The sequence below is a fragment of the Pipistrellus kuhlii genome, unplaced genomic scaffold (genome assembly GCF_014108245.1).
Source record: "Pipistrellus kuhlii isolate mPipKuh1 unplaced genomic scaffold, mPipKuh1.p scaffold_m20_p_3, whole genome shotgun sequence".
In the NCBI taxonomy this organism is placed as follows: domain Eukaryota; kingdom Metazoa; phylum Chordata; class Mammalia; order Chiroptera; family Vespertilionidae; genus Pipistrellus; species Pipistrellus kuhlii.
This window is the reverse complement of record NW_023425529.1, coordinates 91,377,528-91,392,087: the sequence shown is the minus strand read 5'-3', so window position 1 is coordinate 91,392,087 and position 14,560 is coordinate 91,377,528. Positions and strand designations below refer to the sequence as shown.

Sequence of the window (14,560 nt, the reverse complement as noted above, 5' to 3'; positions counted from 1 at the left end):
TTATATAACTTATGCAAGGCTTTGCTACTTGACAATAAGTGCATATTGATAGTATAGTATTATTCCATTACTTACTTTGTTGTCTTGGCTGTTTGTTTGTAGGTTACAGACTGCAAAGCTGTGATTAGCACTGTGGACGGGAGCTCCTTAGACAGCAGTGGACTTTCTCTTCACATCGGTTTGTCTGATGCATATCTTCCAAGAATGTGGGTTGAAAAACATCCAGAAAAAGAAAGCGAGGTATAGTTCTTTTTACTTAAAACTAGGAAATTATTGAAAAAATATTTCAGAATAAATTATTTAAACTTATAAATTATTGCCAATCTTGAAAACTAGCATTACTAAATGAGCTCTTCCCACCCCAAGATTCTGCAACTAAAAATACTGATGATATCAAGCATGATAGACAACCTCAGATATGGCTCAGTTCCTTGTAAAGATTGTAATTTTTACCTTAATCCCCCAAAAAGGAAAATCTGCCTTCACATATTACACTGATTTGCCTTTGTAGTTTTTATAGCTTTTAAACATTGATACTATAAAAACAGATACAAAATTATTTATGGCCATATGATCTTTTTTTTATTATTATTGATTTGAGAAAGGAAGGGAGAGGGAGAGAGAGAGAAACATCAATGATGAGAGAGAATCATTGATCGGCTGCCTCCTGCACTCTCCCTACTTGGAATTGAGCCCACAACCCAAGCATGTGCCCTTGACTGGAATTGAACCCAGGACCCCTCAGTCCGCAGGCCGACGCTCTATCCACTGAACCAAACCAGCTAGGGCCATATGATCATTTTGTATGGCTGAGACAAAGAATCTCTTCTTATTAAAATAAAATTTGTAAAAGAGATCAGCAAGATGATTGAATAAAATGTCCCTTGCATATATTTCCCCACCAAAAATAATTTGGCATCTATCTATCTATCTATCCATCCTGCCTGTGTAAATGTTTGAGATCCAGGTAGGAGACTGTGAGATTCCAGTGCAGTCCAAGACCTGCAGAGAGTCATTTTGCACCCAGGCAGCCCCACCCAGGTAGTGACTCACTGACTTGGTCCCAGTTGATGAAACAGAAGAAGCTTCATGTCCCTGAGAAACTAGCTATGGCCTGGTTTGGCTTGGACCTGTCATTAGCACCCTATGCCGTGGGACTCAGGAAGTCAGGTCCATCTGTGCATCAGGTAATAAGCATATAAGACTTGGTCCCAGCTGTGGACCCAGATGTGGCCAATGAACTGGCTCTAAGCACTAAGGGACCCCCCTGGAGATAAGGCCCGCCACACTCAGTCAACATATATAAAAATCAGTCATATTTCTGTACACTAACATTGAACTTTCTTTTTAAAAAAATATATTTTATTGATTTTTTATAGAGAGTATGGGCGAGGGATAGAGAGTTAGAAATATTCATCAGCTGCCTCCTACACACTTCCTACTGGGTATGTGCCCACAACCAAGGTACATGCCCTTGGCCAGAATCGAACCTGGGACTCTTGAGTCCACAGGCCGACACTCTATCCACTGAGCCAAATGGTTAGGGCAACATTGAACTTTCTGAAAAGGAGATAAAATGAACAGACTGTCAAATTACAGCAGGAAGGCTGGGGAGTGTTGGGGAGGGGGAGAAAGAGATCAACTGAAAGACTTGTATGCACAACCAATGGACACAAGGGGTGGGATGAGGGCATATGACAGTGTATAGGGGAGGCTGGGGGAAGGAGATTGGGAGCAGGGGGAGATATATGTACTACTTTAAACAAGAAAAAATAAATATAAAAAAGAAAAAAAGAAATAAAACAATCTATTTGCAGTAGCATCAAAAACAATAAAATACTTAGAAATAAATTTAACCAAGATCTGTACACTAAGAACTATAGACATTGATAAAAGTAATTGAAGCAGAGACAGATAAATGAAAAGATATCCCATGATGGAACCACAAAACAACATGAATAGCCAGAGAAATCGTGAGAAAAAAGAACAAAGCTGGAACCATCACACTTTCTGATTTCACAAAGCTACAATAATTATAAAGACACATAGGCTATTGGAACAGAATTGAGAGCCCAGAAGTTAACCCATGCATATACTGTCAATGAATATTTGACAAGGGAGTCAAGAATACTCAATGAAGAGGTGGATCCAAGATGGCTGCGCCCAGGTGAACACCTAGCCGCAGCCGCACACAACAATTTCAATAAAATACAACTAAAATATAAAACGGACATTGCCCAGAACTACAGGAAGGTTGACTGACTGGAAATTCTACAGCGAGAAGCAAGGAGAAAACCAGAAGGAGGCGCGGAGGAGCTGGAAAAGCCCAAGGTACGGAGACGCGGCGCGCGGAGAGGACGGAGCCAGAGAGGAGGGAGGCCGAGTGCCTGGCGGGCGTTCCCGAGCAGAAAGGAGAGAAAAGCTCCGACTGTGCTGGGCCCCCAACTGCTCTGAACCCGGTTCTGGGCCAGACCCCGGGGACTCAGGCTCAGCCATAGGGAGCCGGGCTGTAAGGCGGAACCCCGGGGAGAGACGAAAGGAGGTCCCGGAGGCGTGCACACTGCGCACAGAGAAGGGACGATCGGCTGTGCCGCGAGATTGCCCTGACGGGAAGGAGACCTGGGCTCCAGACTGCTCTGAACGCCACCTCCAACTCCACTTCCAACTGAACTGAACCCCAATACCGGGCTCATTAGGGGAGAGCATAGACTGTTTGGCAGCAGGCGAAAATCGAGGGCACCTTTCTCTCAGAGGCGCCGGCAGCGAGCACTGAAGGACCCACATAGGGCGGGGCTGACAAGCCAAAGCTGCAGGCTCCACCCTGAAACCCCGTCCCATCTGTAACTGCGAAATGCGACAACAAAATAGATCACAAACGAAAGAAATGGAGGACAAAAAGCGTCTGGATATAGAGTTCAAATCTACGCTTATAAGGTTTTTCAAGAATTTCCTAGAAAAGATGGATAAGGCCTATGAGGATATGAAAAGAGATCAACTAGAATTAATAAGGAGTCAACAAGAAATGATAAGGGATCAACAAGAAATAAAGAATACATTGTCTGAAATAAAAAATATTTTACTGAGTCCTAAAAACAGAAGGGAAGATCGCAAGAATCAAGTCAAAGATTTGGAACATAAAGAACCAGAAGACACTCCTCCACAGAAGCTAGAAGGCAAGAGAATCCAGAAAATTGAAGATAATGTAAGAAACCTCTGGGACAACTTCAAGCGAACCAACATCAGAATTATGGGGGTCCCAGAAGATGAGAGAGAGCAAGATATCGAAAACATACTGAAAGAAATAGTGACAGAAAACTTCCCCTACCTGGTGAAAGAATTAGACTTACAAGTCCAGGAAGCGCACAGAACTCCAAACAAAAGGAATCCAAAGAGGACCACACCGAGACACATCATTATTAAAATTCCAAGAGCAAAAGACAAAGAGAGAATATTAAAAGAAGCAAGAGCAAAGAAGGTAGTAACCTACAAAGGAGCACCTATACGATTGTCAGCTGACTTCTCAACAGAAACCATGCAGGCCAGAAGGGAATGGCAAGAAATATTCAAGGTGATGAATAGCAAGAACCTACAGCCAAAAATAATCTACCCAGCAAAGCTATCACTCAGAATCGAAGGCCAGATAAAGAGCTTCACTAATAAAAAAAAGCTAAAGGAGTTCATCACCACCAAACCAGAATTATATGAATTGCTGAAGGGGGTTCTTTCAGAAGAGAAAGTAAACAAAGATAAAAATTATGAACAACAAATACATAACTATCAACAAGTGAATCTAAAAACCAAGGAAATTAAAAAAAATCTGATGAACAATATTAACTGTTGAATATAATAGAATCAGAGGTATGGAAGGGGAGTGAACTGATGATTCTTGGGGTAAAGGGGAGAGGGGGGCGTGGGAAGAGACTGAACATAAACTGTGCACCTATGGATGAGGACAATGGGGAGAGGGGAAAGGGCAGAGGGCGGGGTGGGAACCTGGTGGAGGAGAGCAATGGTGGGGGGGGGGGGAAAGGAACATTTGTAATAAAATGAACAATAAAAACTTATTAAAAAAATAAAAAAAAATAAAAAAAAAAGAATACTCAATGAAGAAAGGGTCTTTTCAATAAATGGTTTTTGGGAAAACTAGATATCTACGTATCTTTTGAAATTGGACTCCTAACACACCACTCATAGAACTAACTCAAAATGGATTGAAGGCTTAAGTGTAAGTTCTAAACTGTGTAACTTCTGTAAGGAAACAGGAAGAAGTTCCTTGATGTTGGTCTTACTAACAAGTTTTTGGATGACACCAAAACACAAGCAACAAAAGCAAAAATAAACAAGTAGAACTACAAAAACATTTTTTTCTACACAACAAAGGAAACCATCAACAAAATGAAGAGGCAGCCATGCTATGGGATAAAATATTTGCTCAGTTCTCCAATTCTTCCATGTCAAACAATTTGGTTTCATGGGAAAAAAATGTCTCAGTTGTTGACCAAAACTTCAGTTTTGGACCTGACAACCCTTTCATGCTGATACCTCAGGATGGCCAAAAAGTATCTCTCAGGCAACAAACAAAGGAGAGAATGTTTTTGTTGCTGGTGAAATCATTAGCACAATTTTTAAATAGAAAGAGGCCATCACGTGTGCTAATGTAGCCAAGGGTGTGAAAGTACTCACAAAACAACAATCACAGGCAATTGAAGGTAGAAAAAAGCAGTTAACTTGTGACAGCATTTCAGAAGCAGTGATGTGTGAAAGAAAACAAGAAAGATTAAAACAAAGCATCACGTGTGGGTCTCGGAACTGATTAATGCCATTTACATTATTTCTAATGGGGAAGAATGATTTGGTTTTTGGACACATCTGCTTTTTGAACAGCTTTCCAGAATGAATTAAGTTCAAGAACCGTTGTTTCACTCTCTATATACTTCATGAGGGGTTAATATCTAAAATATGTAAGAAACTCATACAACTCAACAGCAAAAACACTAATAATCTGATTTTAAAATAGGCAGAGGACTTGAATAGAGATTTTCCTAAAGAGGATATACAGATGGCTAATAAGTACATGGGGGAAAAATGCACAACTTCACCATTCAATAGGGAAATGCAAATCAAAACCACAAAGAGGTACCACCTCACACCTGTTTGAATGGCTATCAGCAAAGAGACAAAAGACAACAAGTGTTGGAAAGACAAGTGGAAGAAAAGGGAATTCTTGTGCATTATTGGTGGGAAAGAAAATTGGTATAGCCACTAAGGAAAATAGTTGGGAGTTTCTAAAAAATTAAAAAAAATAGCACTACTGTCTGAAGCAATCATACTTTGGACATATATGTGAAAGATGAAACAGAGGGACAGAGAGCAGGACACAGGCTTTATTTGTGGAGAAGACCACTGCCAGGCTCCTTCCAAGGAGAGAGCATATGTTCTGGGGTGAACACACCTTTTGAAGGGAGGAAAAGAAAGGGACAGGGCTTAGGGCACTCAGCACACGCTGATTGGTGGTTTCATGTAAGGCACATGATTAGGGGCTTAAGGACTTAGGAATCGGGGGCTTAGGGTATTTGGCAGGTGCTGATTGGTGGTTCAATATACAGTCCATATAAGGTGCCTGGTTAGGTGCTCAAGAATGTCTGGCTGCAGGTGGAGTTTATGTCATTCTCCGTCCATCAGTTGGGGGAAGGGAGGATCTATCAATATCCAAAGAAAATAAAATCACTACCTCCAGGAGATATCTGTGTAAGGTTTGAGGCGCAGGAAACTGACCACCAAGATATTTTTTTTTAATATATTTTATTGATTTTTTACAGAGAGGAAGAGAGAGGGATAGAGAGTTAGAAACATCAATGAGAGTTAGAAACATCAATGAGAGAGAATCATAGATCAGCTGCCTCTTGCACACCCCCTACTGGGGATGTGCCCACAACCAAGGTACATGCCCTTTACCAGAATTGAACCAGGGACCTTTCAGTCCGCAAGTCGAGGCTCTATCCAGTGAGCCAAACCGGTTTTGGCACCACCAAGATATTTTAAAGTAAATTTTATTCCCCAGTAATGAGCGGGACTCATTACGGAGGTAGAGAAATCAGAATTGAAGGAGTTGGGAGGGGGGCTGGACCCAGCCGGGCTGCCTCCTGGACATGGAGGATAAGCAGAATGTGGCTGGTCTGGGGGTCTTTTTAAGGGGAGGAACAGGACAGGGTTGGACCCAGGGCAGAACAGGAAAGGGTGGGCTCCAGCACACTTTGGCATGCGCTGATTGGTGGCTCAATGTCTTGGAGATGTCTCTGTGACAGATGTCAGTAATGTCATAACCAGTTGGGAGGAGGGAGAACTTTATAATCTGCATCTCAATATTCATTGCAGCATTATTCACAATAATCAAGATATGAAAACCATTTAAGTCTCCCTCCACTGATAAATGGATAAAGAAAAAGTGAGATAGATAGTTAGATAAAAGTTATTCAGCCATAAATGAGAAGGAAATCCTGCCATTTATTATGCCAAATGAAATAAGTCAAATAGAAAAAGACAAACACTTATATATGGAAATGAAAAATGCTGAGCTCATAGAAACAGTTGAATGGTGGTTGTTGAGGGTAGAAATGGAGAAATGTTAGTCAAATGGTACTAACTTCTAATTATAAGATGAATAAGTTCACTATCTTATATACAGCATGGTGACTTGGCAACTTTCAATTATATACTTGAAAGTTGCCAAGAGAATAGATCTTAAATGTTTTCACTACAAAAACAAACTCTATATATATATATATATATATATATATATATATATATATATATATATAATGAGGTGATGGATATGCTAACTTACCTTATTTTGGTAATCATTTCACAATCAATATATGTATGTATTGTGAAATCATCACATTATACATCTTCATTTTGCACAGTATTATATATATCAACTGTATCTCAATAAAGCTAACGGAAATTTATTTTAATTTTTAAAGTTGATTTGTGAGAGGGAGAGAGTGGGAAAGAGAGAGAAACATCAATTTGTTGTTCTATTTATTTATATTCATTGGTTGATTCTTGCATGTGCCCTGCCTGACCGAGGATGGAACCTGCAACCTTGGCTTATTGGGACGACACTTTAACTGAGCTAAGGGAAAATTTTTAAAAATTGAAATTTACATGATAGTGGTTGTACTTTAAGTATTGATTGATTAATAAAATAAAAGATAATTATGTATATTTTAGTAATCACAATAGTATCTATATTCCTTTTAGAATAGTACATATGTGAGAAATAGTATATATGTGAGAAAACACATATTATTTATTCATTCTGCAGACAGTGTTCATACCATATAAATTTCTAGATATTAATTATATATTTATTTTTTACCTCTCAGGGGTTTATGGACTGACTATATATTGGAAACTCCAGTTCTCACATTCTATTTTTTATTTGAACTCCTATTGTTGAATAAATCTTACTCTTTTTGTTTTATAGTATTATCTTACTTAGCTAAAGTTTTAAAATTTTACAAGAACTTTTCCAATAAAAATGACACGTGTTTATGCCAAATTCTGCAAGCCCTAGCTCAGTATATATCTTGCTTTGTAACTGAGAAAGGTGCCTGAAATATTGGTAGCATATAAACTAACTTATCTTCCAAATGTCACAGTTGATCATGGCAAACCAATAACCCCTTTAGTCACAGGAATAAGCACAATTTAATTCATCTTTTCTGTAAACGTGGGTTTTTGTACATGGGTTTTAAATTAAAAGCACACGTGTCTGCATTAGTGTGTTTATGTTTCGCCCTATGAGGCTTGTAAGATTTTTGTGCCAGCTGTTCCCATGGCAAGTGGCCCCTTCCCATGGAGCCGGAGACCTAGAAGAAGCACTATGCCTCAGCCCAGGGCGTCTCCTCTGGTCTATGGGGGGGCCATTCTTTTTCTTTTTTTTTTTAATATATTTTATTGATTTATTCACAGAGAGGAAGAGAGAGGGATAGAGAGTTAGAAACATCAATGAGAGAGAATCATCGATCAGTTGCCTCTTGCACACCCCCTACTGGGGATGTGCCCGCAACCAGGTACATGCCCTTGCCCGGAATCAAATCCGGGACCTTTCAGTCCGCAGGCCGACGCTCTATCCACTGAGCCAAACTGGTCCCGGCAAGGGGGCCATTCTTTACCCTCTGTTACTCTACCAGTCACATGCCCAGTGTTTAGAGAGATTATGTGAATGGGTTTTTGGATCAAAATGTTGTGGTCTTTTGACACATAAATGCTTCCCAATTTGAAAAGTCAGACCAGTTTAAGTTATGAGAAGTGTCAATCCAGCACCTTTTTCTCCTTTTAGGCCTGCATGCTTGTTTTCCATCCAGATCTTGGCATCACCCATCCTGACATAGCTGAGGAGAATGAAGTGATTATTTGTCTCGACTGCTCCAATTCCATGGAGGGTGTGACATTCTTGCAAGCCAAGCAAATTGCCTTATATGCACTGTCCTTGGTGGATGAGAAACAGAAGATAAATGTTGTCAAGTTTGGCTCAGGTGAGTGCTCTTTGACTGGAGTCCACAGTATGCTTCCTCCTCAATATCAGCATATTCATGGGTAGAGGCAACATCTCTCAGCATCCCTGACTTCACCTTTGGTGTGTTCTCACATAGCATAACACAGTGTTCAAGAACTCTGACCCAGGACCCTGGGTTCATATCCCAGCTCTGCCACTTACTAGCTCTAGGTGTCACCTTGGGCAAATTACTTAAACTTTTCATGCCTCTGTTTCCTTATCTGTATTCTGAAGGTAATAGTCTCTACTTCACAGTGTTTTTATAAGGCGTAAACTAATGCATGTAAAGGATTTGAAACAGGGCCTCATTCAAGTGCTATCCTATATAATAAAGAGGTAATATGCAAATTGACCATCACTCCAACACACAAGATGGCTGCAGGGGAGGGCAGTTGTGGGTGATAAGCCCAGCAGGGGAGGGCAATTGTTAGGGAACCAGGCCTGCAAGGGAGGGCAGTTGGGGACAATCGGGCAGGCAGGCAGGTAAGCGGTTAGGAGCCAACGGTCCCAGATTGCAAGAGGGATGTCCAACTGCTGGGCATCCCCCAAGAGGTCCCCAATTGGGGGGGTTCCCTCAGGCTGGGCTGAAGGAACACCCCCCCACACTCCCACCCCCATGCACAAATTTCTTGTACCGGGCCACTAGTATAAATATAACAGTCATCAGCTGAACCAAGCACAGCACCCTTGTTGTCATAGTATGAGGGTCCCAAGGATATGGACAGAACATTTTAAATTAGCACAGTAGTAGAAAATGTATAAGGAATAATCTCTGCAAGAAGCAGGTCAGCCTATTAGAAGACAAGTGATGCCATCTGCAGGTGAGGGGTCCAGGGCCATCTTAACCACCAGAAGAAGACACTTTTGAGATGAGAGAAGGACCACAGAGTGGAGTGAGAGGATATCATGTCCTATTGGTTCCTCTTTGTCATGTAGCAGAAGGCCCAGCCCCTGCTACCTGAGGGAGCCAGGATTTGCTCCTGCTGGCGGCATAGGTCATGGAGAGAGAAGGTGTACCTCTGGTGGCCAAGCTGCCTGTGCTACAATGATACTTGCATCAGGCTTTACATAAGCAATCTGCTACAAGACACATAGTTTGACTCAGAACTTTTTGCACAGTTCTAAGTTCGCACTAGAATTTTATTATTTAAAGAAATATTGTGGTGAGTTTTTATATTTTATATAATTTAAAAATTATCAAAATTTAATAAAAAAATAATAAAAATAAAATAAAAATTAAAATTATCAAATATTGCCGAAACTGGTTTGGCTCAATGGATAGAGCGTCGGCTTGGGGACTGAAGGGTCCCAGGTTCGATTCCGGTCAAGGGCATGTACCTTGGTTGAGGGCATATCCCCAGTAGGGGGTGTGCAAGAGGCAGCTGATTGATGACTCTCTCTCATCGATGTTTAAGTTATCAAATATTATTGTTTGTTGGTGGTCAATAAAGTGAATATTTAATGGTAGCACCTCACACCAATCTTATTATACAGGTTACAAGGAGTTATTTTCATTTCCGAAGTATATCACAAGCAATAACATGCCAGCTGAGTTCATCATGGTGAGTAAACCCACTTTCCTTTGTCTCTGAGCCCGTTTCTATCCAGTTCTAGTGGTATTGCCCTGGAGATCACTATCAGAACGCCCCCCGTCCTTCCATTTTGTATGTTGGTGGGCTCTTTTATTTGACGAATAAAATCAATATGAACTCATTAAAGAAAATTTGGAAATTAAAAAGGGTAAAAAGAAAAAAGAAAAAGAAAACCTCAGCTCCACCACCCAGGTACAACCAGCATTAACAGTTTTGCAGTGTCTTCTTCTGTCCCTTTTTTTCTTTGTTTTAAGTGGAGCAAGCTCAGAATAACCAGTCACCACTTCAGTCTAGGATGACAGGCCCAGGGGTGTTTGATGAATAGTTCTTTGAAAACCATTAAAAAAGCAGATAAGTGCCAATTAATAGTATTGTAGTTACTTTGTAACATGAAATAAACTCAAAGGTTGTAAATGTAGTTGTTCTACAAATGTGTAATTAGGGAAAAATACCTTTTCACTGACAATACTTCTAAACTCTCATTGAAAGACTTGTTCAGTGAATGACTAGAGTAAATAGTGAATATCACCAAAAAGAGGTAATTTTTCTCATTTCTTGCAGTCTGCCTCGCCTACCATGGGAAACACTGACTTCTGGAAAACACTCCGATATTTAAGTTTACTGCCCCCTTCTCGAGGGATGCGGAACGTCCTCCTCATTTCTGACGGTCACCTCCAGGGGCAGAGCCTGACTCTGCGGCTTGTGAAGAGGCACGTGCAGCACACGCGGCTGTTCTCCTGCGGCGTCGGGTGAGTGCGAGGTTGTCGCTGTGAGGCCTCAGGGAGGCAGCCTGCCTGCAGGCGTCTCGGTGGCCCGCGCAGGGTTCTTGGCAGGTGTGAAGTTGACTCGTGTGAGTAGGAGGTGTTTAGGGTACAGATGGAGCTCTGGGCTGTGAGCCAGACTACCTGGGTCTCACCCCAAGCCGGCCACTAATTAGCTGTGACCTTGTGCAACTTGCTTAATCTCTATACAATTAAGGTATTGATGCAAACACCACTTTTTTTTATCAAGGTAAATGAACTCACATATAGAAAGCACTTAGACTGGACTGGCCCATGGCAAGCCCCACATCAATGTTAGTGTTATTTTGCATAAAAATCCAAATTTCCAACTTATTGAGAAGCCCATGGCAGTTTCTGACGGGGGTTGAGGGGGGCTGCTGCCTCAGAGGCCCCACCTAGCTGCCCTGCTCCTCACAACACCTCACTGGTGAGCTTTCTGTGAGGGTTGCCTTGTCAAACCCTGAGCTGTACAGAGAATCTCTGGGAAGGTTAAACCTGAGTGTTGGAATTAACCCCCTTCCATTAGTTCCGTATTTTCCGGCATATAAGACGACCCCCTAATTTTACAGTTAAAACGTAGGTTTAGGCCTATATTCGCTGTATAAGACTACCCCCCACTTCCGAGGCAACACTAGTTCTTTTTTAAATTAAATTTTTAATGAATGACATTTTTGAACATACCGTAATATACCGTACATTGATACGATAAATGGAAGGTCTCTTCACAAATGGCAATGCCATGAACTTGACCGAGAAACAAGAAATCCAAAAGAGAACATTAACAATGATGGCATCATCTGGAAAGAAAATTACATGAAAAATTTGCAGAAAATGCTTGTTTGTGACTGACTGGGATGATAAGAGGTTTTTCTAGGCAGAGGAGCATTGTGAGCTTAAAATCCTTCAAAATCCTCATCATGTTCTTCTTCTGATATCATAAGTTCATCAATGACCTCTTGTGATACATTTGTAAGACAGTCATCATATGGATCAAATTCCGAATCAGATGGTGTCGCTTCAGCTTCGGCTTCCCCTTCATCTTGCCACAAGAAGTCATCCTCCATACCATCCAAAGAATTTGATATGCCACACTTCTTGAAAGACCCGATTACTGTTTCTTCAGTAATATCATTCCAGGCTTTTATGACAAAGTTACACAAAACATCCAATTGTGGCGCACGCATGTTTCTTCCTTTTGTGAATATCCAGATGATTTTCGGGATTGAGTTGGAAAATTCGTTTAAAGGCATATCGAGACGTTTTTCAGGATATACTCGGCATATAAGACGACCCCCGATTTTCTGTTGACTTTTTTTCGTTTCAAAAGTTGTCTTATATGACGGAAAATACGGTAGCTTTCCTGGTTGAACTGGGAATATGGTGTAAATACAAGGAAAACACCAAACTAAGGGGCTGGACTGGTGTTTGCACGGAACATGCATGACCTGCACCTCCCTGTGCTCTCCCCCTGCAGTCACCATCCTGGCAAGCGGTCACCACGTCTACCCTTCCCCGCACTGTGCTCCTAGGCCCCTGAGCTTCTGCAGTGATCGGGGTCCTCAATGCCCCTGGATGGCCCTTCTTGCCTGCACAGAGGGCTCTTCTCTCTGCCCTTCCTCAGTCCCAGCTCCTAGTCCTGTTCTCTGTCATCTGAGGCCCAACAGGGCATCACATTCCAACTAGGAAATGTGTGCAACCATAACGAACTCCTCTAGGAATTGTTCTAACAGGATTTTACCTGAATAACTTACAGGGAGGTGTCTTCTTCCTGCCTTAGTCAGCACCCTATTTCATCTGCCTAGTCCCAGCAATACCTGCCTGCTCCCCAAACTGTGTGTTGGGCCCCTGTGCTGTGGTCGGGTTCAGACCCTCAGTGCAGAAAGCACAATGTCTTTGCTGAGGGTCTGTCATGGGACAGACCCTGCTCGGCACAGGCTGCAGTACTGTGTGTGGGATACATACAGACAGATAGCAATCCAGAACCTCAAGAGGAGGTGGGGTCCTAAGTGCCAGGAATGAAAGAAAGGGGTTTTGAGGGGATGACTTTGTGCTGGTTGACAAGACCCAAACTGAGGGAGCTGGAATTGTTACTGACTTTCTAGTTTTTAGGATCTTTCTAAATGTTTCTGCCTCATTTTATACATACCCACTTGTGTTCAAAAACTCCAGCAAGATGCTGTGAGTTCTCCAGGCGTAGAGACCCTCCCGCCTGCCATAGTAACACGTTATCTCAGAGTCCACCTACAGGAAAGGTTCCAAGTAGCCTCATTAACTGATGGAATTTATAAAATACAGATAAACTCCAGCTGAAGGATTTTCTAATCAGTGTTGTAATCACCACCAGTTAATTTTGAGGGCTGAAGACAAATCTGATCGTTATCATAGCCTAAATTTACAGGGATCCTCAAACTTTTTAAATTGGGGGCCAGATAACGGTCCCTCAGAGAGTTGGAGGGCCGGACTATATGAACTACTAATTCCTACTGTAACACCTCGGCTGCGCTCACTGCCCAAAAAACCTGGCGGGCCGGATCAGACTCCTCTGCTGGCCGCATGTGGCCCGCGGGCCGTAGTTTGAAAACGCCTGGCCCTAAAACATGTTTCAGAGAGAACTTTCTTAAGCTCTTTTTCTGAAAAGTTGTTGATCATTTCTTTAATATTTCAGGAGGAAACTATAAGAAAATCATTCTTCATAGGTGTAGAATTATTATTGAGAGAAATTTAATAGGACGTTGTCATGTAAATGTCAGATTATCTGTGCTAGAATGAGAGTCACTTCTTTATAGCTTTTGCTATCTAGATGTGGATCAAATTTCAAGATGTAGACTTGATTAACACTTTTGCCAGTTCTAGGCCTTTGAAACTAATTCAGGTAGCTTTGACACTCCTTGAAAGTAGGTTGATCTTTGTCAGTATTCTGGTACCTTTTGGAGGGTTTTCAAAATCATCTGCTCCCTCCTTCAGTAAATCAAGTGAAGAATTTTTGCTTTTATTCTGTTGTAAGAGAGAAATAAGCCCTCTGATGTGTGGGGGCTTAAGTTTCCCATCTTTCACACTGTCTGCCATCTATTTTGTCTCCTGAGCCTTGGCAAAAGAAGAGTAAATTCTTCTGCATGTAATGTCTTCTTTTGAGTTTTGAACTGTGTTGACCTTTTTAACTACATGAACTTCTAAAATGTTTCCAATTTTGTTTTTTAAATAATACCTGTGAATTGTGATCAGTTCTACAGCAAATCGTCATCTCTTAAGGACTCTGTCCCAGTATGGTGCTGGACTGTTTGAATATTTTAACACAAAATCCAAGCATAGTTGGAAAAAACAGGTACGTTTCTCAAACATCTTATTTCTAGTCTTATGTTTACTTGTGGAAATGTTATCTTTGCACAGATCTATTGACAGTAAACTGTGTTTTCATTCATGGAAATGGGAGCTGGAAAGAAGCAGAGACATTGAGGTGTGCACCCCATCCTTGGTGACCACTGATCTTCCACCTGGCAGGAGAATAGTGGGAGCAAAATAGGGTTATTCCCCCAGCTAATAGTTTGATTTCTGCTCTGTAGAGTGTCCTAGATTAACTTTTTAAAGTGATGTATTAAACATGTTTTGATAAAATTAAAAATTTT

At 41.4% G+C, this 14,560-nt stretch overlaps 1 protein-coding gene and 1 long non-coding RNA gene across 6 annotated transcripts in view; both read left to right on the top strand.

The window, feature by feature from the left end:
- PARP4 (poly(ADP-ribose) polymerase family member 4) overlaps positions 1 to 14,560 on the top strand; it is a 106,716-nt gene that overhangs the window by 66,764 nt on the left and 25,392 nt on the right. For 4 of the 5 annotated variants that reach the window (XM_045588508.1, XM_036455583.2, XM_036455581.2 and 1 more), the window contains 5 exons: positions 103 to 240; positions 8,348 to 8,543; positions 10,058 to 10,125; positions 10,717 to 10,904; positions 14,160 to 14,259. In XM_045588508.1, coding sequence (XP_045444464.1) covers positions 103 to 240; positions 8,348 to 8,543; positions 10,058 to 10,125; positions 10,717 to 10,904; positions 14,160 to 14,259 — 690 coding nt within the window. The remainder of the gene's footprint in view (positions 1 to 102; positions 241 to 8,347; positions 8,544 to 10,057; positions 10,126 to 10,716; positions 10,905 to 14,159; positions 14,260 to 14,560) is intronic. The other variant, XM_036455582.2, reaches the window with a different exon arrangement.
- On the top strand, positions 12,084 to 13,476 carry LOC123653234. Its single transcript, XR_006742911.1, has 2 exons — positions 12,084 to 12,492; positions 13,040 to 13,476. It is a non-coding gene; the product is annotated as an uncharacterized LOC123653234 (long non-coding RNA).